Here is a 23542-nt window from a genome sequence, read left to right on the forward strand (position 1 = left end):
GTTCCCCGCTAGTACAGCGGTAACTCTATGGATTTACAACTCTAAAATCAGGGGTTCGATTCCCCTCAGTGGACTCAGCAGACAGCTCAATGTGGCTTTGCTATAAGAAAAACACACACACACAATTCTAAGCCCCATAGCGACACAGCAGCATGTCTGTGGACTGACACCGCAAGAATCCTGGTTTCAATATTCGTGATAAGCAGAGCGCAGGTTGCCCATTGTGTTGATATGTGCTTAATTTCAAACAAATAAATTCATTATTATACATTATTAGTTATGCTTTACGACATGAATAAGTAATTATAATCATATTTCGCCAGGTTAGGAAGTTCACATCATGACAATAGTGAATATTTCTTTACACTTTTATTTTATTCTGTGCTCAGTATCTTATCTTCCTTTTGGCCCGGCATGGCCAAGCGTGTTAAGGCGTGCGACTCGTAATCTGAGGGTCGCGGGTTCGCATACCCGTCGCGCCAAACATGCTCGCCCTTTCAGCCGAGGGGGCGTTATAATGTGACGGTCAATCCCACTATTCGTTGGTAAAAGAGTAGTCCAAGATTTGGCGGTGGGTGGTGATGACTAGCTGCCTTCCCTCTAGTCTTACACTGCTAAATTAGGGACGGCTAGCACAGATAGCCCTCGAGTAGCTTTGTGCGAAATTCAAAAAACAGACAGACAGTCTTCCTTTTTTAGCAGCAAATATTGATGTATATTCCGTTATACATTTAGCATTTCCATTGATAATTTGACACAGTTGTTTTTCCATGTATCATACTACAGGAATATTAACATCCTTTACACTTTATTTATTTATTTTTCCAAATAATGCTTTGGATTTTGTAAATAAAGTCAGGTCACGAGACCACATTATTTTATCAATGTGCTAAGTTAACATCTCTTACCATTGCAAACCGTACAACACTTTGCGAAGGACCAGAGATCGCATCTATAAAGTTATTGAAAGTCACTTCGGTCACAGCTTTACTAGCTAACACTGAACTGATTAGTTATCGCCTACAGTTATTATTTTGATATAGATCTGAATACCGCATTCTTGTCTTGAAGTTATCAAAGAGTTAGTTTATACTGTCAGCAAGGCTGTATAATTTCAGTGTAATTATACACAGACTGAGGTCTCAAATAAAACAAGTAAGGTCAGCTTATGAATTCTTTATGATGCCATAAAAACGGTTTTTGTCAGTTTCTGTTCAAAAGCACATCAAATACATCATATTAAAAAAATCTAAGCTTTCTCTTTATTTAAGGCCAAACGAAAGGAAAACAAAAATTGCAGGTTTACGTGTTTATCTCTGAGAACAGCGTATAGTTCAAAGGTTGAAGAGCTACGTATACAGTGATCAAATAGTATTTATTATAACTCATAAGAGAACAATAGTCTGTAATTCGGTCTTTGATCTACGTATTTATAATCATGACCAATCAACTGAACGTCACTTCCATTTCTATTATTCTCCTAAATGATTTTAAAGCTGTTGGATTGATTATAACTCCAATCAGCTATAAACTTGTCTGACAGCGCACCGAGTTACGTTTCGAACTAATACGTAGCTGCTAAAAAAGGAAGTGGGATTCTTTTTTTCCTCGTTTTATTATTATTAGAAGTGTGAAAATTGGTAACGGTACCTTATTAGGCCTCTGTTAGTTGACTGTTTCGTAAAATAATGTTAGTTTTGTTTCTGAAAAACGAATCGCCGTGATTTAACGTAAGTATATATTTGTCTAAAAAAAATCAGTGTTGTTTTCTTTACATAAGTTGTGCGAACATAACCAAAGACACCAGAAATATCTAGCTTTGATTGGACTCCACTAAATGGGTTAAAACACTCGTAAAGATCACATCCTCTCCAGCGATTCAGCTGTGAGATTGAACGCTTAACGCTGAAATTCGGAGTTCGATCTCTGCAGTGGGCAGAGCGTAGACGACTCAAAGTGCAACTATGAGCTTATTAAAAAAAATTCGAAACTAATAGAAACTGTCATGTTTAGTTTTGTTACGAAACTATAAACACTTATATGTATATAAGTTTAACAAATAAGTTAATGTTCCAATGACAGCTGTCTTCTTTGTCAAGTAAACTGAACATTTCTTAACATCTTTACACACATATATATACATTTAGGTCTCTATATACACATATCGCACTGTCGTAAAGAAGACAATTTTTTGACCTATAGTAACATCTCTGACATTTCAAATGTTTTTATTTATTTTTTCTGACTAGGCATTTTTTATCCACAGGCTTTCTGCGGAATTATACGAGTTGACGTTTCAGTATTGTTACAATATTTATTTCTGTTTGGGCGCAAAGTTTTATAGTTTAAGAGGGTTTCGCTTTTCTCTAACAGTTTTGTTTGTTGTTTGTTTCGCGTTAAGCGTTAACAATGAACCACCTGTACCGTGTCAATCAAGGGTATCGAAACCTGGTTTTTAGCGTAATGAGTCTTCAGACCCGACTTTTCGTTGAGCGCTGCGGAGGAGGGTTTTTAACAAATACTGTTCTGTTATATGTGTGCTAGTGAATTCTGGGGTATGTCTGATTATCGTTACTGTTATATATGTGCTAGTGAATTCTAGGGTATGTCTGATTATTCTTTACTGTTATATATGTGCTAGTGAATTCTGGGGTATGTCTGATTATCCTTTACTGTTATATATGTGCTAGTGAATTCTGGGGTATGTCTGATTATCCTTTACTGTTATATATGTGCTAGTGAATTCTGGGGTATGTCTGATTATTCTTTACTGTTATATATGTGCTAGTGAATTCTGGGGTATGTCTGATTATCCTTTACTGTTATATATGTGCTAGTGAATTCTGGGGTATGTCTGATTATCCTTTACTGTTATATATGTGCTAGTGAATTCTGGGGTATGTCTGATTATCCTTTACTGTTATATATGTGCTAGTGAATTCTGGGGTATGTCTGATTATCCTTTACTGTTATATATGTGCTAGTGAATTCTGGGGTATGTCTGATTATCCTTTACTGTTATATATGTGCTAGTGAATTCTGGGGTATGTCTGATTATCCTTTACTGTTATATATGTGCTAGTGAATTCTGGGGTATGTCTGATTATCCTTTACTGTTATATATGTGCTAGTGAATTCTGGGGTATGTCTGATTATCGTTACTGTTATATATGTGCTAGTGAATTCTGGGGTATGTCTGATTATCCTTTACTGTTATATATGTGCTAGTGAATTCTGGGGTATGTCTGATTATCCTTTACTGTTATATATGTGCTAGTGAATTCTGGGGTATGTCTGATTATCGTTACTGTTATATATGTGCTAGTGAATTCTGGGGTATGTCTGATTATTCTTTACTGTTATATATGTGCTAGTGAATTCTGGGGTATGTCTGATTATCCTTTACTGTTATATATGTGCTAGTGAATTCTAGGGTATGTCTGATTATTCTTTACTGTTATATATGTGCTAGTGAATTCTTGGGCGTATGTCTGATTATCCTTTACTGTTATATATGTGCTAGTGAATTCTGGGGTATGTCTGATTATCCTTTACTGTTATATATGTGCTAGTGAATTCTAGGGCGTATGTCTGATTATCCTTTACTTTTATATATGTGCTAGTGAATTCTGGGGTATGTCTGATTATCCTTTACTGTTATATATGTGCTAGTGAATTCTAGGGCGTATGTCTGATTATCCTTTACTTTTATATATGTGCTAGTGAATTCTGGGGTATGTCTGATTATCCTTTACTGTTATATATGTGCTAGTGAATACACTATGTAAAAAAATGTTCACTTTTTCTTGTTCCTAGGCAGAAAATGTTATTTCCCAATTACTTATGCCTAAAGTAAATGAAAAAACCTATTTTTCTCTTCAAACTTTGCTTTTGTGACCTGGGAGCGTATAACGAAAACATGATGGGAGACTATATTTAGGGGCTGATAAGTGAAAGTAATTTACATTACGGTCGCAAATCTCGAAAAAATACTCACTTCTAAACATTTTTGTATAACTTTAGTATAAATACATGTAAATCTTGATTCATATGTTGTTTTATTCAGACCTTATGCAAATGAAAATGTGCAAATCGTTTTTACATAGAAAATAGGTTAATTTCTAAATGTCATTATCCAGGTCACAAAAGCAAAGTTTGAAGGGAATAATGGTCATTTTCTGTACTTTTACAACATAAGCAATTAAGAAATAACACATACTATCCAGAAACAAAATTTGTGTTACATAGTATTATCTTTCACTGTTACGAATGTTCTAGTAAATATCAGGTCATGTCTAATTATTCTTCGCTATTAAAATGTTATACACATCCCAACACTTTCGTGTTGAACAACCTAATACAACTGTAGTGGTCGTAGTAGTAACAGTAAGAGTGAAGTTGTTATGTTTTCATCAGAAGGAACTATAAACAAAATGACTTAGGAAACTCGACATTGGGTGAATCATTGTAGAAGATCCAATGGTAACCCAGTGACACAGCGGCATGTCTGAGTACTTATATTGCTAGAAACCAACAATGTAATGGTTAATTATTCATAACATTAGACTATGTTCAGCACACGGAGCTTCACGTATGTTTTCCATGTTCATAATTATCAATACCAGTGTAGGAACATCGAATTTTATATGCAACTGTAAATATTTAAGACTGGTATAATCACTTGACGCACGTTTGTAAAATAGTTAAGACTGGAATAATCATTTGACGTCCGTTTGTAAAATATTCAAGACTGGTATAATCACTTGACGTCCGTTTGTGAAATATTCAAGACTGGTATAATCACTAGACGTTCGTTCTTATAGAGATTGATAACATTAAGCCAGGTTGGTCCTCACTAGTTAGGCCAGCTACGTACCAGTCGTGTATGGATAATTTTATTTTAAATATTAATGTGTATCTTTTAACGTATTCAAATAACGTATGTTACTTCGAGACTTGGAACATAGGCACATACACACTGTAATGTAATCACGTGAAATATAGAGGAAGCTTCCAATATGTTCAAGGATTGCTTTGTTTTGTTGTTGTTAATTAAGCACAAAGTTACACAATGGGCTATTAAAACCGAGTTTTAACTTCATAAGCCCTTAGATTTATCGTTGAGCCATAAACTAGACCTTAAAGAAGGGTACCTTTCTAGCTGGAAAAAGACGAAGAAAACCAAGGTATTCTACATTTAAACAGTGAGGCATTTCGTTAAGTTCATTTGTCCCCGGTGAGATATCGGTAAATGTACGGACTTACAACGCTAATATCTGTGGTTCCATTTCCCGTGGTGGTCATAGCAGACAGCACAATGTGGTTTTACTCTGAAACATTGTTTGTTTTATATTTCGCGCAAAGCTACACGAGGGCTATCTGCGCTAGCTGTCCCTAAGTTAGCAGTGTACGACAAGAAGGAAGGCAGCTAATCGTCACTACCCACCGCCAACTCTTGGGCTACTCTTTTACCAACGAATAGTGAGAGTGACCGTTACCTTATGACGCCCCTACAACTGAAATGGCAAGCATGTTTGGTGTGACGGGGATAAAAACCGCGACGCTCAGTTTACAAGTCGAGTGCCTTAACCACCTGGCTATGTCGGGCCTTTACTTAAAAGCAAACAAACAAATCAATCAGGTGAAATACATATACACTGCTGGCCAAAATCTTAAGGCCAATGAGCATAAAGAAAAAATATGCATTTTGCGTTGTTAGACTCAACCACTTATTTCAGTAGAGCTTCAAAAGATGAAAATAAAAAAAGAGAAAAAAAAAACTCTTTTAGCATTTAATGGGGAATATATGAACACTATGAAATTAGCCTAAATACTAGCTGGTCAAAAGTTTAAGACCATACCAAAAAGAAGTCCTAAACAGGGTAGGAAATGCCCAACAAGAAGTCTCATTAGTGAGTTACACGGCCGCCATTGCGAATAACTTCAAACATTCGCTTTGACATGGTCAATATAAGCGTTTGTAGAAGGCTGGCTGGAATGTTATTCCAAGTAGTGAAGATGACTTCACGAAGATCATTCACTGTTTGGAATTGACGTCCATTTCTACAGACTTCCCTTGCCATCCAACCCCAAACATTTTCAATTGGGTTCAGTTCGGGCGAACACGCTAGATGGTCCAAAAGAATCACGTTATTCGCCACGAAAAAGTCCTTTGTACTGCGGGTATTGTAGCTTGCAGCGTTGTCCTACTGAAAAATCCAGTCATTTCCAAACAAGCGAGGGCCTCCAGTCAATAAGGATGCTCTCTCCAACATGCCAATGTAGCCAGCTGCTGTTTGACTCCCCATTATAACCTGAAGCTCCATTGTTCCATGGAAGGAGAAAACACCCCAGATCATGATGGAACCTCCTCCACTGTGTCGTGTAGAAAATGTCTCCGGTGGGATATCCTTATCGTATGGAAACCATCTAGACTATTCAGATTAAATTTTTCTCATCAGATAACAAAACCTTCGTCCATTTTTCTACGTCCTATGTTTGGTGTTTCTCAGCAAAGTTTAACCGAGCTGTTTCGTGGTGTAGAAGGAGGCGTGGCCTATGAAGACGTTTACGGTTTTCAAAGCCTTTCTTTCGTAGATGTCTTCTTATTGTTTTTGAGCTGCGTTCTGCGTCTGTAAGGATCTTAATCTGGTTCGACAATCGGCTGGTGTCTTGCCGGACAACCCGTCGAATCCTCCTGCTCAACGCCGGCGAAATTTTCTTGGGCCGACCACTTGAAATTCTCGTTCCGTATCCCCCAGGGTCTTTTAAGAAATTTGCAACAACAGTTTTACTGCGCCCAATCTCATCAGTGATGGCACGTTGAGAGAGATCTTGCTTTTGCAGCTCGACAATTTTGCCACGTTCAAACTCTGTCAACTTTTTAACCTTTGCCATGTTTTTACCCAATGTAACACAGAAGATGTCAGTGGGAGATGTTGATAACGCTAATGCTTGAACAAAAATGACTAATTTTCGTTACGTGTTTACCGATTAACGCTTCGTTTCAGTATGGTCTTAAACTTTTGACCAGCTAGTATTTAGGCTAATTTCATAGTGTTCACATTTTTTTATTTTCCCTTTTCTTATTTTCATCTTTCGAAGCTCTACTCAAATAAGTTGTTGAGTCTAACAATGCAAAATGCATATTTGTCTATGTTATTGGCCTTAAAACTCTGGCCAGCAGTTTATGTGTGTATTTACAAATAGTAATAGTGGAAGAGTAGAGCTCTACTAGGAACAAAATAACTAAACCTAGTCCTTCATCAAAATAGTATATAAGTAAGGTTTGTATTTAAGTAATTGGGATATTCGATGAAAGAAATATGGTGTTACCATTTTTTCTTTTTTCTACCAAGATTAACTTTTGTGGAATAACAACAAAAAGTATCGTCTGCTATTCCAGGTAAACATACATTCAAAGAACATGAACTTAACTCTATGTTCAGTAGGTAGTGCTTTTTCTAATATGTATCCACAGATGACATTCACTGAAAAATCAGCAATTGTGAAGATAACAACGACGCAGTTCTTAGATAAACTTTGTATACAATACACTAAATCTGATATCTTTGTTAATACTGCTATATTGGGAAGCCAATAGTTAATGAAACCACTATTGGACTACATATAATACTACTATACTGGGAAGCCAATAGGCTTAAAAACTAGTATATAAAGAGGTTAACTTCGTGTGTGTTTTTAAAATTCCTCTTAATTTGTCCATTACAGCCTGAAATATTTCAGATCTATTTGTAATTAACATGTTTTTATAACAAGGGTGTTAACTCACAGCCGACCTTAGCTTTTAAATTTCTTGGGTTTGCTCCTGTATCCTTCAATTACGTATTTTTTTAAATTTCTTGGGTTTGCTCCTGCAGCCTTCAATTACACATTTATTTAAATTTCTTGGGTTTTCTCCTGTAGCCTTCAATTACACATTTTTTTAATTTCTTTGGTTTGCTCCTGTATCCTTCAATTACGTATTTTTTTAAATTTCTTGGGTTTGCTCCTGTATCCTTCAATTACATATTTTTTTAAATTTCTTGGGTTTGCTCCTGCAGCCTTCAATTACACATTTATTTAAATTTCTTGGGTTTGCTCCTGTAGCCTTCAATTACACATTTTTTTTAATTTCTTTGGTTTGCTCCTGTATCCTTCAATTACGTATTTTTTTAAATTTCTTGGGTTTGCTCCTGTATCCTTCAATTACGTATTTTTTTAAATTTCTTGGGTTTGCTCCTGCAGCCTTCAATTACACATTTATTTAAATTTCTTGGGTTTGCTCCTGTAGCTTTCAATTACACATTTTTTTTAATTTCTTTGGTTTGCTCCTGTATCCTTCAATTACGTATTTTTTTAAATTTCTCGGGTTTGCTCCTGTATCCTTCAATTACGTATTTTTTTAAATTTCTTGGGTTTGCTCCTGCAGCCTTCAATTACACATTTACTTAAATTTCTTGGGTTTGCTCCTGTAGCCTTCAATTACACATTTACTTAAATTTCTTTGGTTTGCTCCTGTAGCCTTTAATTTCACATTTTAAAAAATTTCTTACTTGCATGTTTATTGCGAGAAACATGTTCCTCTTTATCGGAGTGAAACTCTGAAGTTAACTTCTATGATTTTAACTAAATACGTTTTAATCAACCAAAAATATTCTGAAATATTTGTTTGGCTATAACTTTTACATAAAGTTTAACAGCTTTGATCTTTTGTTTACGATCCTTAAACATTTGTTTAAAATATTAGTAAAACTGACAGTATATTTGTTTATGTTCAAGTAACAAAATTCAGCCGTACCTTTACTGTAACTGTTATATCTAATTTGTTAAAAGTAGTAGAAATGTTAATATAATTTTTATTTTATAAGAAAAGAAAAGAGTAATTCGTCTCATCGTTTGTTTTAGGTGATTTTAGTTTTGAAAATGCAGAAACAACCATCGCATCTTGTTGAAGAACGCCTCAATGAGGACCTGCCCCAGTCTTCGTTAAGTGAAGACTTCGTTTTATCATCTCGTCAACGTAAAGCTTCAGCGGCAGCCACAACGATTCTTACAAAGTCGGAAATGGAACGTCTATATGCTCACTGCGATGAATATTATAGTAAGATTACTATTTCTTACGTCTTATTAACTACAAGTGTCCTTCAATTTTTTTTTATCTCAAATCTTACGTAAAATGTCAAACATAGTTAATATTAATACTATCTCAATTTCTAAATGTGTTTTCAAGTCTGTTAATAAATCTGTGCCTTAAGATCAGTGTAATGATGGAGTTATCATAAGGTTATACACGTTGGAATGGTTATAAGTAAATAGACAGACATAAGTGTTGAAAATAAAACCAGTCATAAGTTTGTACGTATCATCAAGCTGCACGTTTTTTTTTTGTTGTTGTTTTTTTTAAATTGAGAAAACCAAACTAATGTTTCACGGTAACAGGTTTAATGATACACATTTTAAAAATATATTATGTTAGTTAAATTCATTAAATTATATACCGATTTACACACGTTAAAATTATACTTATAATTCATGCAGAAGCTTATAATGTTTTAATTACATCAGAATCTGTAACTTGTATAGTTCTTAATGTATTGTTCTAGGCTAACTGATATTTATCAGCGCAGTAACGTCGTTAAGGGTAAAGCCGAAAACACCGCTGAAAATAAGGGTACCCATCTGACAAATTCATATACTCATGTTACGTACTATAATCGATTTCGGACGAGTCTCCAGTTTATTATATTACGTATGTTAATGTATTACTATTTCAAATAACCAGAAATTGAATTTGGATTTGAAAGTAAATTAAATATTAATATGTATCACATTTATGTTGCTTTCCAACAAGATTGGTACACAAAATTTCTTTTTTCAACACAAATATATTTTACTGTACAAACATAAAAACAATACAATTTATAATAATGGTTATCACCAACAGTTATTAGAAATGATAATTCATATACAACAGTTCTACAAACTTACAAACTATAATGAGTTTTATATCCGGTCTAGAACTCAATAATTTATCGATCATCCAGCCCCACGATAAATAAATTAATTCTGAGTTGATATCCGAAGTAATTCACAGAAGTCGAGCGGTTTATCATGTTCGACATCTATAAACGTTCCTGGTCAAATTCTGTAGTTTTCCGATTAATAGACGTCACTCACAATTATAGCTTCCGAGACATACAACTGACTGTAGCTGAATAAAAAATAATAATATATCTGTCTCTCGGCGCGTCGGTTTTTTTTTATATATCAATCACGCGAAATTCTAGAACATTCAACAATGATCGAGCACACTAGCGTTTTTGTAAAACAAGTATTGTTGATACTTACACTCAATCACAAATTTCGAAGGCGGGGTTTGCGCAGTACACAGCCAACAAGATGAGTCATAGGCAAAAAAGAAACCTGTGCAAAAGAAAACGTATAAACTAAAATTAAATGTACAATGGTAAAACTGTTATACTCATTACATGATATATGCGTACTTCGTCTTGTACACCATATTTACCTGTAACATACCTCACTTCAGTCTTTTGACTAGGCCTTCCATTGTTTGTTTCTTTTTGAATTTCGCGCAAAGCTACACGAGGGACTATCTGCGCTAGCCGTCCCTAATTTAGTACTGTAAGACTAGATGGAAGGCAGCTAGTCATCACCACCCACTGCCAACTCTTGGGCTACTCTTTTACCAACGAATAGTGGGATTGACCATCACATTATAACGCCCCCACAGCTGAAAGGGCGAGCATGTTTGGTGCAACCGGGATTCGAATCCGCTACCCTTAGATTACGAGTCGAACGCCTTAACTCGCCTGGCCATGCCGTTCCAGCGGTGTATATACGGACTAACTACGATAGAAAGCGGGTTTCGATACCCGTGGTCGGTAGAACACAGATAGCCCATTATGTTGCTTTGTGCTTAATTACTAACAAAAAAAAATTGGGACTAAAGTTCAAAATTAAACATCGTAAACAAAACAAACAAAACTTATGCATTATCACAATATATTTAATTAGGCTATTTTTCACTTCAGCTATGTATATTTTAATTTAAACAGAAAATTAGTGTTCAGATTTTTCATTATAAGAAAGCAATATGTATATATACGTATTCAAGTGACAACTAAATATAAGTTTTTTATCAGCTTCTTGTCGTTTTTACACAAACTTTTACGTTTGACTTGCATTTGAAGAACTAAACGAATACATAGAAATAGCTGATTTAGTTGGTACTTTAACTTCCAAACATTATGGTGTTGAAGATTTGAAATAACAGCAAAATACAATAAAAGATATGTACGGGATAAGAATTTATAATTGTTAATAACACGTCTAACGTATTTTTACTTTAACAAGTGTGAGACTTTTTAAAAACCTTCGAATATATATATATATATATATATACATACATTTTTGGAAACAATATTTTTTAAAAAATTTGGGATTTGGTAGATTCTCTCTACACTAATCCCTGGCTGGTACACAGCAGTAAGTCTGCGGATTCAAAACGCTAAAATCAGCGGTTTAATTTCAGTCAGTAGACACAGCAGATAGCCCCATGTGGTTTTGCTACAAGAAAAAAAATCACAGACACACACACATACTCTTCTCTATCACTTCTAAATTAGGGCCCTCTAGTGGCACAGCTGTGTGTCTGAAGATTTTAGCCCTGAAAACGGGTTTTGATACCCGTTGCGGGCAGAACACAGAGAGCCCATTATGTAGCTTTGTGCTTAGCTACAAATAAACAGTGTAAGTTAGGGACAACTAGCCCTCGAGTTGCTTTCCTTAGGCTCACCAAATCACAGTTTAAGCGCGTTCGTCGTTTATGTAATTTTGAGATCGCCTTTGCTCAGAAAGTTGCATAGATGTCAGATTTCTTGAAAGCTGAAAGCTTCTATCAAAACTTTATCAAACTCGTGTGAAAGGATTTTATATGTTATAACACATACTACCAAGGAAAGATACTGACATTGGTACAAAACACTAATGCCTTTTGTTTTGACATATTGCCCGAAAAATAGTGAGAGACGCTCTCCCATAATAAAAACTATTTGTGGATATATATTTATTCCAAAATAAAAATTCGTTAGGCCCCATATTTTGAATAAATTCTATCACATAATATGAATTAAAAACAACTTGAGATATTTATTGTCTCATATTCGAATATATAATTCAGAAAACATAAACATCACTGTAATACACTGGATCGATATGAAGAAAATACACTATTTTCTATGAATATATTTTTAATTTATCATATTCTTTATCTATTTTAATTTATTGTCATTTTTTATCACTTACGGACTGAATTAATTAATTACGTGGCCTGGCATGGCCTAGCGCGTTAAGGCGTGCGCTTCGTAATCTGAGGGTCGCGGGTTCGCGCCCGAGTCACGCCAAACATGCTCGCCCTCCCAGCCGTGGGGGCGTTATAATGTGACGGTCAATCCCACTATTCGTTGGTAAAAGAGTAGCCCAAGAGTTGGCGGTGGGTGGTGATGACTAGCTGCCTTCCCTCTGGTCTTACACTGCTAAATTAGGGACGGCTAGAACAGATAGCCCTCGAGTAGCTTTGTGCGAAATTCCAAAAAACAAACAAACAAACAATTAATTACGCACGCCATCTGCCATTGCTGGTTGACAACTCATCGCATTCAACTTAGCGTTTTAATCTATTGGTCATAAACTATCTGTTTTTATTCACATTCACCATTAGATTTGTTACACTGTAGATCTTTAGCATACACTAATATTTGCTTGTTTTCTCTCGCCTGATGGAAAGCGTCCGTACTTTAAGGTGGTTTAGATTTATTAATGATTACTAGAACTGTTACATTATAATCTCCCCTTTCTTTATGGTTCGTAGTAAACCGATAAACCTTAATTATCTTTAATCACTTCTACTCCAATGGAGCGCCCTCTCGTGATACCTGAGCACGTGTGGTCATACAAGCTCGTGAAAAAGGGCATACCAAAAACATTTTAACATGGCGCTCTTGTGATCCCGGGGAAAGCCACGAACACCTGAGTCTGAAAACCTACCGTGAATGATCTTTCAGGGGGAGGGGTTGGAGGGGTTTAGCCCACCTTGAAATCCGTCTTCCAAGTCTGATCCTGCTAGTTCCAACGATGTAGGAGAAGTTAACGTAAACACGACTGTGTGTGTTTTTTATTATAACAAAACCATATTGGACTATCTGCTGAGCCCGTCGAGGGGAATCGAACCCCTGATTTTAGCGTTGTAACATAAACACGAAGGTACAAGTTGAATTAATACATAGGCTTTCAGTGTATACCGCTCTTTGTGTCTTGCCCTCCTATCAAATTATTTAGTTTAATATAGCTTATCTGATGTTTATTAGTAAGCAATGTGATTTCTTAAAAATAAGTTCACAAATCAAGCTTACTTTATATCACACAGAAACTGTTTTTTAGTAAGATTACAGTGATGAAGAAGGAAGCTAGACATTAATAATACTGTGTGATTATATGGTTGATTTTCAGATTAAGTGAATACTTAATCAGTTTGTTTGTTTTTTTAATTTCGCACAAAGCTACTAAAGGGCTATCTGCGCTAACCCTCTCTAGTTTAGTAGTGTAAGACTAGAGGGAAGACAGCTTGTCATCACCACCAACCGCCAACTCTTGGGCTACTCTTTTACCACCGAATAGTGGGATTGACTGTCACATTATAACGCCCACATTGCTGAAAGGGCGAGCATGTTTGGCGCGACGGGGATGCGAACCCACGACCCTCAGATTACGAGTCGCACACCTTAACACGCTTGGCCATGCCGGACTATACTTAAACAGAACAAAGTAAAATATTCAGTATTACTACAGGCCCGGCATGGCCAAGCGCGTAAGGCGTGCGACTCGTAATCCGAGGGTCGCGGGTTCGCGCCCGCGTCGCGCTAAACATGCTCGCCCTCCCAGCCGTGGGGGTGTATAATGTTACGGTCAATCCCACTATTCGTTGGTAAAAGAGTAGCCCAAGAGTTGGCGGTGGATGGTGATGACTAGCTGCCTTCCCTCTAGTCTTACACTGCTAAATTAGGGACGGCTAGCACAGATAGCCCTCGAGTAGCTTTGTGCGAAATTCAAAACAAACAAACAAACAGTATTACTACCTCGGTGAATAATGGTTTCAGTTGTCCCTCCTAACCTTACTTTAATGTTGATCAAAGTTTAGCCATTAGTACAATACAATGTCGAGGTATTTTGTGTTAAAAATACCTGTATTGTTTAGTACATCTGCAACTATAACGTCACTGTCAGTAGGAAGAACGTGTTCAGATAAACTATTGTGATATTTTGGTATCACGTGCTACTACATTGTTGTGTTCCGTAACATGTCTCGACCACGATGTGAACCTGACCGCTTTCGAAACAACTGATATTTCCTTGGATGTAGTTGATAAAGGAACTTCAGAGTTGTTGTTAATATGATAATATTTGAAGTTATAATAAGATAAAATGAATTTCATATCCTTTCATTTCACGCAACGTTTCGTCCATACATTAGATGGTAGCTTTTATTTACCACTTTCAAAGTCTTGATGTATTTATATTGACAAATATACGCGAAATTCAACCAACATATTACCTGTAATTGTTACTCAGTATTTTTAAAATATAAATACAGTTACATTGTCAGGTCTGCGTGACATTCAACCAAGAGATTCAACCAACATATTACCTGTAATTGTTACTCAGTATTTTAAAATATAAATACAGTTACATTGTCAGGTCTGCGTGACATTCAACCAAGAGATTCAACCAACATATTACCTGTAATTGTTACTCAGTATTTTTAAAATATAAATACAGTTACATTGTCAGGTCTGCGTGACATTCAACCAAGAGATTCAACCAACATATTACCTGTAATTGTTACTCAGTATTTTTAAAATATAAATACAGTTACATTGTCAGGTCTGCGTGACATTCAACCAAGAGATTCAACTAACATATAACAATTACTTAGTCATTTTAGATATGTTAACATACTCAGACCACTTGTAACAGATTAGTTGTAATTCGACACTTTCAGCGCTTTAATAAATTTCCGCTATAAGGTTGAGGGAACGCTCAACCAACATATTAATATATTTTCACTGTGAAATCTACACAATAATCAACCAGCAGACTACACGTAACAGCTGCTTAATAGTTTCTGTTGACAAATAGTAAACAACCTGAAGTTGTCTGTAGTTAGGGTGGACATGTGTTGTAGATAACGTATATATATATATAAGTATTTTAATAAACCCACGAGAAAAAAATCCGTCATTATTTGTGATTGAACAACAACAACAACAAAAAAAACATTACCTGTCCCCAAAAGTTCAAATGGTCGATTGTCAAACAATGGAAAACAGTCAACTTGGTTATGCAAAAACGGCTGTTTGCTGAGTTACATAGAAGAGCGAACAACGTTTCGACCTTCTTCGGTCATCGTCAGGTTGTAACTGACCGGAAGCTGACCAAAATGATTACAATTTTTCAAACAGTCAACTTTTCTTCAATAAAGAATACAACTTGAAATCAATTGGTGAGGTGTTTCTCGTTGTTTTGAATATAACTTGAAATCAATGGTTCAGGTGTTTTAGTTGACGAGAACGAGAAACGTGAAAACAGCAAGAGACGCACTTCGTGTGAATGTGCTGATACAAGGACTTCAACAGATCTCGGTCAGTCTCGTCAAGATGATTCAGCCACGGCTAGAGAAGAGAACAGGAGAGCTTCAACTGAAAGTTTAAAGGCAGCAGGCAGAAAACTAAGGAAGATTAGTAGAGAGTTCCACTTCAAATACAAGTAAGTAAATCGCTGTGTAAAAACACATATGTAGCGTATTTACCAATAGGTGTAATCTATTATTGCTCTGTTTAGTCTATACAATGTATACAGGGTGTTAACCTCTACTAAAACTATCTTTCCAGTTGATTTTATAATTTGAAGAATATATAATATTCCTATAAATTACACAAGGTTGGGTTTTTTTAAACATGCATATGATTATCAGAGCTACTGGATTTGTTTATCCAAACTTTTCGAAGCTAGTGAGATTTATATGACTTATTTTTTATCAGACTTATTAGTCTTAGGCGATTTCTATCAGTGTAAGAGGGATATGTTATCGCTGTTAATAAATCTTTGTGTTAATAACTACATTTACTTCTATTAGAAGTAATGGAACTTAAGATCTGTTCTACTATTGTAGAGCTAGTTCGAACTTGGGTTTCATGTTTGGTGAGATTTATGTGACTTTTGTTACAGTAGGGCCTGTACGCTACTGTATGGGGCGTACAGTACAGTTTATATAATCATTATAACCGATTTAATAGCCTTCTAGTGGCACAGTGGACTCACACGGCTAAAAACCGGATTTTGATACCCGTGGCGGGCAGAGCACAGAGAGCCCATTGTGTAGCTTTGTGTTTAATTCAAAACAAACAGATTTAAAAGAATTTATAATATACCTTCCACTGTTTCTGGTGGGTTTTATAGGGTTTATGTGGTTCTTTTTATCGGGTCTAATGGGTTTTGTGATTATTTCTATTACATCTGATAGAGTTAAGATGAATCTTTATATCCGTTTTAATATGATTTGTACGAACCATGTTGTAATTTGTATTGGAATTTATTAATTTTTCATTTTTGAAGGGACATGTATATTTTATCTTTTTATATCACATCTAGTGGAGCTTTGTTTATTTTATAATATCCAGTGGAGTATTTTATTTTTTATTTGGGATCCAGTGTGACTGACATATTTTCTATCGTATCTTTTTGAGGTTTATGTTACCTCTTCTATAAACTGTGTGTGTGTGTTTTTGTTATAGCAAAATCACATCGGGCTATTTGCTGTGTTTACGTAGGGGAATCGAACCTCTGATTTTAGCGTTGTAAAGCAGAAGACTTACCATTGTTCCAGTAGGGGACGCTATACAGTGTAATGGGATGTATATGTCAAATTCTACTATACCCTGGAAGAATCATACTTTGTACAAAGTTTTCTCGAAACTTGAAGACTTTTCCTATACGGTTTTAGGCCTGTTATCTAATAGAATATTATGCGTCAGCTGTCTCTCTAAAATTGACCGTATGATAAAGTTATCTTTGTCCTTACGGTTTGTTTTGAATTTCGCGCAAAGCTACTCGAGGGCTATCTGCGCTAGCCGTTCCTAATTTAGCAGTGTCAGACTAGAGGGAAGGCAGATAGTCATCAACACCCACCGCCAACTCTTGGGATACTCTTTTACCAACGAATAGTGGGATTAACCATCACTCAGATTACGAGCCATCCTATTCATCTGACCCTCAAGGATTTTGAAAGCGGGAAGTTAAAAGAGATGCAGATGGATAAGTTTGGGAAAGGTATGTTTTTATTTTTTTTTAAATAAAGGAAAGTAAATGTGTGGAAGATAAATTAAGAAATTCTATATGAAAGTTTATAATAATTTCTTGCCTATAAGCTCGTTGTCTGTTCATGCCGACTATATTTAGATCCTATAGGAGTCTCTGAACTGGCTAGAGGCCCGGCATGGCCAGATGGGTTAAGGCGTTCGACTCGTAATCCGAGGGTCGCGGGTTCCAATCTCAGACACACCAAACATGCTCGCCCTTTTCAGCTGTGGGAGCATTATAATGTGATGGTCAATTCCACTATTCATTGGTGAAAGAGTAGCCTAGGAGTTAGCGGTGGGTGGTGATGACTAGCAGCCTTTCCTCTAGTCTTACACTGTTTAATTAGGGACGGCTAGCGCAGATAGCCCTCGAGTAGCTTCGCGCGAAATTCCAAACAAACTGGCTAGCTGTTTAGCCCACGTGCGCACAAGGTGCTGTTGAGTTAGAAAACTGGAAATACTAATTTGTTTTTAACGTACTTAGTTCAGCCCTCCCTTAATTGTATGAAATGTGTCCTATTTTGTTTTCGTATCATTATTTCAAGGTTATGGTTCCAAAGAAAACTAAGACTATAAGATAATAACGCACAACACGAAATTTTGACTTCAAAGCTCTTATTTTAAAACTTTCTACTCCGTATCGACGTAAGTCGCTCACAAGTCTGAATACGGAAACATAGCGTTCGTTTGTTGTTAAGCGCAACGCTCCACGGTCAATTCTCTGATCCCCATAGGTACTGATATAAGATTTTTAGAGGTATATGTTTGCAGACGTCCCACTGGGGAACACGATACTTATAATACAGTTCTAGATTTGTGTGTGTGTAAAATCCGATTATTTAGCGTTATAAGAGCTAAGATTTAGAGCTAAACCACTCTGGACAATTTCTTAATCTTATTGTAGCTTTAGTTTGGTTTGTTTTGAATTTCGCTCAAAGCTACTAGAAGGCTATCTGCGCTAGCTGACGTTAATTTAGCAGTTTAAGACTAGAGGGAAGGCAGCTAGTCATCACCACTCACCGCCAACTCTTGGGCTACTCGTTTACCAACGAATAGTGGGATTGATTGTACATTATAACGCCCCCGCGGCTGAAAGGGCTAGCATGTTCGGTGCGACCGGGATGTGAACCCGTGACCCTCAGATTACGAGTCGAATGCCTTAACCCACTTGGCCATGCCGGGTCTTTTATTTATGGGTAAATGAAGCTCATGTCCTAAATATATTATGCATTTATTATAAGGCTTCTAATTAGTGTTTTATCAAAATACTTATTTAATTGATATGGGTTACACTTTATGGGACTCGAAACCTAATTAAAAGTTAACTGCTAATAAGTCCGCTCTGTAATGTTTTTTATTGTACCAACTTTTGAAAAGTAATAGATTCTTGACAAAGTTCTGTAAGTTACGATTTGAGTTATATAAATTATCATGACCTGAGCGTAGTTTAACATAATTCTTAACATACAATTACATTCAACAGTTTTCAGTAAAATACCAGATCAGCTCTGATGTTTATAATTATTTTATTCATTTTTAGCCCAGAAACGACTGATGAGACCTGAGGTGAAATCGAGTCTACACAAACCAATGGAGAGGAAAATATCGGAATGATGTCTTTAAGTATCCGCTCAAAGTATTTTTTGCCGAAGAGGTTACAGCCAAGTGTTATTTATTCTCTTTTTTGGCGCACATGTCTAGTTACTTTGCGCCGATAAACAACAAACAATCAACCATTCCTTTTTTTTTTGCTTTCATTTTTTTCTACAGTGACATCATATTTGAGTTCGACAGTCCTAATTCTTTGCGCAAAATTTATATGAATAATATATACTTATTTAATCCTATTTTAGTTAAGATCCTGTAAAATACTAAGATGTTAGAAGTTAAATATAAACATTAGAGGTTAATCACCATCGGTCAAAGTTACATCTCTGTGTGTAATAAAAATAACTATTATTTTAATTATTTGGGCAAAACGCCACCCATTATACCCTGCACTTTGAGGCAATTTTTGAGTTACAAGAGTGAAGAGAAAATCCCATGCTTCGATTAGAGGAACTTACTATTTGCCGTGAGTGTCGGTGAATAACACCTCAAAATTAGCAATGGCTATCGCAAATAACCCTCGACAAAGTACCCCAGTCACCAAACTCACTTTGATAACAACAAATGAACTCATAATTATCGAGTTTGACGTTGAAAACAACAACATCTCAATTACTGAGTTTGGTTTGACAACAACAATATTCTAATTATCGAATTTGGTTTGACAACAGCAACATCCTAATTACTGAGTTTGGTTTGACAACAGCAACATGCTAGTTATCGAATTTGGTTTTGACAACAGCAACATCCTAATTATCGAATTTGGTTTTGACAACAGCAACATCCTAATTATCGAATTTGGTTTTGACAACAGCAACATCCTAATTACTGAGTTTGGTTTGACAACAACAATATTCTAATTATCGAGTTTGGTTTGACAACAGCAACATGCTAATTATCGAATTTGGTTTTGACAACAGCAACATCCTAATTACTGAGTTTGGTTTGACAACAACAATATTCTAATTACTGAGTTTGGTTTGACAACACAATATTCTAATTATCAAGTTTGGTTTGACAACAACAATATTCTAATTATCGAGTTTGGTTTGACAACAACAATATTCTAATTATCGAGTTTGGTTTCACAACAACAATATTCTAATTATCGAGTTTGGTTTGACAACAACAATATTCTAATTATCGAGTTTGGTTTGACAACAACAATATTCTAATTACTGAGTTTGGTTTGACAACAACAATATTCTAAGTATCGAGTTTGGTTTGACAACAGCAATATTCTAATTATCGAGTTTGGTTTGACAACAGCAATATTCTAATTATCGAGATTGGTTTGACAACAGCAATATTCTAATTATCGAGATTGGTTTGACAACAGCAACATCCTAATTATCGAGTTTGGTTTGACAACAGCAATATTCTAATTATCGAGTTTGGTTTGACAACAGCAATATTCTAATTATCGAGTTTGGTTTGACAACAACAATATTCTAATTATCGAATTTGGTTTGACAACAACAATATTCTAATTATCGAGTTTGGTTTGATGACAATAACATCTTAATTACCCAATTTGATTTGTTACTAAAACACAAGTTGTGTTAGGCCTCGATGTGAGAGCAAATAATTCATGATCTTGACTACAGACCCTGTTTACTTTATGAACATAAAAAATAAGAGTTCAGGGTTTTAACTTTAACTGAAAACGTATTTTCGTGAAACTATTCATCTTTGTTTGTTATGAAGAAAAGGAACAAAAGTGAAACCTCTGTTTCATACATACTTTAAAGTTTCAAGAAGTCTAGCGGTTTAAAGATGAAATTTTTTACAATAGTTGCAGATTCAATTTTACATTTATATAATAAACATATCAACTTTGGGAAGAAAAAGAAGTTATTACTGAAGAGGAAAATACTAGTTTTGAGTCCAGGTTTTTTATTGTATTCATTAATACATAGATGTTGCTAATAAAAATTAAAATACGGAGTGATATTTTTAAAGAATATTTAAAATATAAACAAAACCCCGTATTGCATCGAGAAACTTCGGTTTTTGATGAACCTAATTTATCCATAAAATTGCATCTCTGGCGTATTTTATGGTGTACTACTCTAAGTATGAAGAAAGTTCGCCTTTCAACGAATTTATATGTATTTACAAGGTGAGGGTTACTACTGTGATAACGAGAAACTCACTTGAAGTAAACGTATCTCAGAACGGGTGATATGATGTGTTTAACACTTTTACTAATAAAGCAGAGAACAACGTTTCGACCTTCCTAGGTTAACACAGAGAGTTTGCAACTGACCGTTGTTGGGCACATGTCTTAGAGACAACAGTATGAACTGGTACGGGATTGTAGGGGGCGTTGTAGTTGGATGTTAGGTAATTAATTAGTATAGGTATAAAGGTGTTCCTTTATATTAATTTTGGTAAGAGTTGTTGTATACGTAAGTCTTTTTTGATTTTGCGTTTATTTATATTTGTTTCCCTACTCAGTATCTGGATGTTTTCTATGGTTATGTTGTGTTTGTTTTGATTTGCAGTGTTTAAAAACATGTGAAGGTGTTTTTTTGTGTGTTCTTTGAATCTATTTTCCATTTTTTTCTGTTTGTTTCTCCAACATAGAAGTCGTGGTAGTTGTTGCATTGTATTTTATAAATTATGTTGGTGTTGTGGCTGTTAGTTTAGTTTTTACATCCAACTGCAACGCCCCCTACAATCTCGTACCCGTTTATACTCTTGTTCCTAAGACATGTGCTCGGCAATTAGCAAAAGTGTTTATACCCATGCCAGCCATTCTGAGATACAATTTTTAAAGGGGAATTTCTAATGCCTCTTCAGAATTATTTTTCTGTGTAGAAAAACGCGACTTAGAATCTCTTAAACTTACATTAATTAAACGAGGTCTATTATTTTATTTTACTTGTGCTTTATGGTCTGCTTACTAATAAATATATTACTTCCTGAATTTTCGACTGAATATCCTGCAGACATTTCAAGATTCTGTCGTACTAAAGTACGGTTTTGTAATGATTTTTAGGTTTAAATGTTTTATTTGAATAGTTAATTTTTCTTTACTGATGTCGTGTAATAATATAAAACAAATGTTTGTTTTTGTTTTTATAAAATTTTTGTAATATTTATTACTCTCTGCATCTTTTAAGAAATTAGATTTTGATTTTTTGTAACATTTGAAAACGAATGTATTGTCATAAATGAACTTTGTCAGAAATCAATCATGTTTACTTAAAGCTAATTGACAGATATGTTTACCAAGATATCCGTGAATATATCTTACATTATTTAACTATTCTAATTTTATTTTTACGTTTAGAAACCTAAGTACAAAGATGAAATAACTTCAAAAAGAGTCAGCGATAATGCTTTAATTATTGTTGTAAATTATGGATGTTAAATGGAAATGAACTTCCATAAAAATTTAATTAACAGTAATTATTAAACAAACATTTTTATCTTAACTTGAATAAGATAATCCTTGTTCAAAAACAGTTTGCGAAGTTTGGCCTTTTTGTGCATGTTTGCCACGTTTAAGTCAGTCTTCGAGTACACGTTCTGACAACTGACAACACACCTTTATGTATAATAAAAGTCGATTACCACAACATCGATACTGTTTTTAACTTATTTCGTCAGTATCCCATTATTTTGCAATTACAAGGACAACTAATTATAAATTAGTATTTTTTTATGGTTCATGACTCATAGTAATAAATAATGTTGGTTGTTTTAATACATTTATTTAAAAGTTCTGAAACATGCCTGCGAATTAAATATTCTAACTAAACATTTATGGTTTTTTCATAGAAAACGAAGCAATTGTATTTAATTGTTTGTCCAACTATTACAAGTTTCCACCTTAAAATCCCCGTTTTATTAAACCAAACGAAAAACTATGACTTAATTCTGAGAATAAATTATACAAAATGTTTTCCGAAGTAAAAGAATCGACATATCTTTTTAAATAACAAAAAAGGTTTACTACTTTAATTGTCAAGTGATAAAGTCACAATGGACTCTATAATAACTCAGCTATCGAACCTGAGCTAGTTGTAAGTCCTCAAGGTTATTTGTGAGCCGCTGTGTGTGTGTGGCAGGTGGAGACTATAACATTTGTCCACCAGCAAAGTGAACAATACTAACACAGTATATTTGTTTGTAGTTAAGCGCAAAGCATCACAATGGGTTATCTGTGCTGTGCCCACAATGGGTATCGAAACTCAATTTCTAGCATTGTGCGTGTTTGTTTTTTTCATATAGCAAAGCCATATCAGGCTGTCTGCTGAGTCCACCGTGGGTAATGGAACCCCTGATTTTAGCGTTGTAAATCCGTAGACTTACCGCTGTATTAGCGAGGGGCATTGTAGCATTGTAAGCCAACAGACATAACACCGTGCCACTGGGAGGGAGGGGGCCGAATATATGTTGATTACTAACTTATTAGTTCCCTGTTACCACAAAAAAAGTATATGAGGTCAAACTATCACGGGCTGTCCAGTAAAATAAAAACGGCACAA

The 23542-nt window shown here is 35.2% G+C and overlaps 1 protein-coding gene across 2 annotated transcripts; it reads left to right on the forward strand.

Moving 5' to 3' along the window:
• The first annotated feature begins 1431 nt into the window (after positions 1–1431).
• LOC143249848 (uncharacterized) lies at positions 1432–22634 on the forward strand. Of its 2 annotated transcripts, none has more exons than XM_076500395.1 (4): positions 1432–1730; positions 8908–9103; positions 15630–15843; positions 18976–22634. In XM_076500395.1, exons 2-4 carry the CDS (start codon positions 8926–8928, stop codon positions 18998–19000), a joined length of 417 nt encoding a protein of 138 aa, XP_076356510.1. In that variant the 5' UTR covers positions 1432–1730; positions 8908–8925; the 3' UTR covers positions 19001–22634. The 2 variants fall into 2 exon arrangements, with proteins under 2 accessions (XP_076356510.1, XP_076356511.1); XM_076500396.1 differs by having other exon boundaries at positions 15639–15843.
• The last annotated feature ends 908 nt before the right edge of the window (positions 22635–23542 follow it).

This window comes from Tachypleus tridentatus, chromosome 4 (genome assembly GCF_004210375.1).
Source record: "Tachypleus tridentatus isolate NWPU-2018 chromosome 4, ASM421037v1, whole genome shotgun sequence".
NCBI classification, from domain to species: Eukaryota; Metazoa; Arthropoda; class Merostomata; order Xiphosura; family Limulidae; genus Tachypleus; species Tachypleus tridentatus.

What these genes read in the sequence shown, in the direction of transcription:
- LOC143249848 (XM_076500395.1), top strand. Translation starts at nt 8,926, where the DNA reads ATGCAGAAACAACCATCGCATCTTGTTGAAGAACGCCTCAATGAGGAC. An exon ending in TCACTGCGATGAATATTATA is followed by an intron (nt 9,104 to 15,629) that starts GTAAGATTACTA and finishes TCAATGGTTCAG; the next exon opens with GTGTTTTAGTTGACGAGAAC. An exon ending in GAGTTCCACTTCAAATACAA is followed by an intron (nt 15,844 to 18,975) that starts GTAAGTAAATCG and finishes ATTCATTTTTAG; the next exon opens with CCCAGAAACGACTGATGAGA.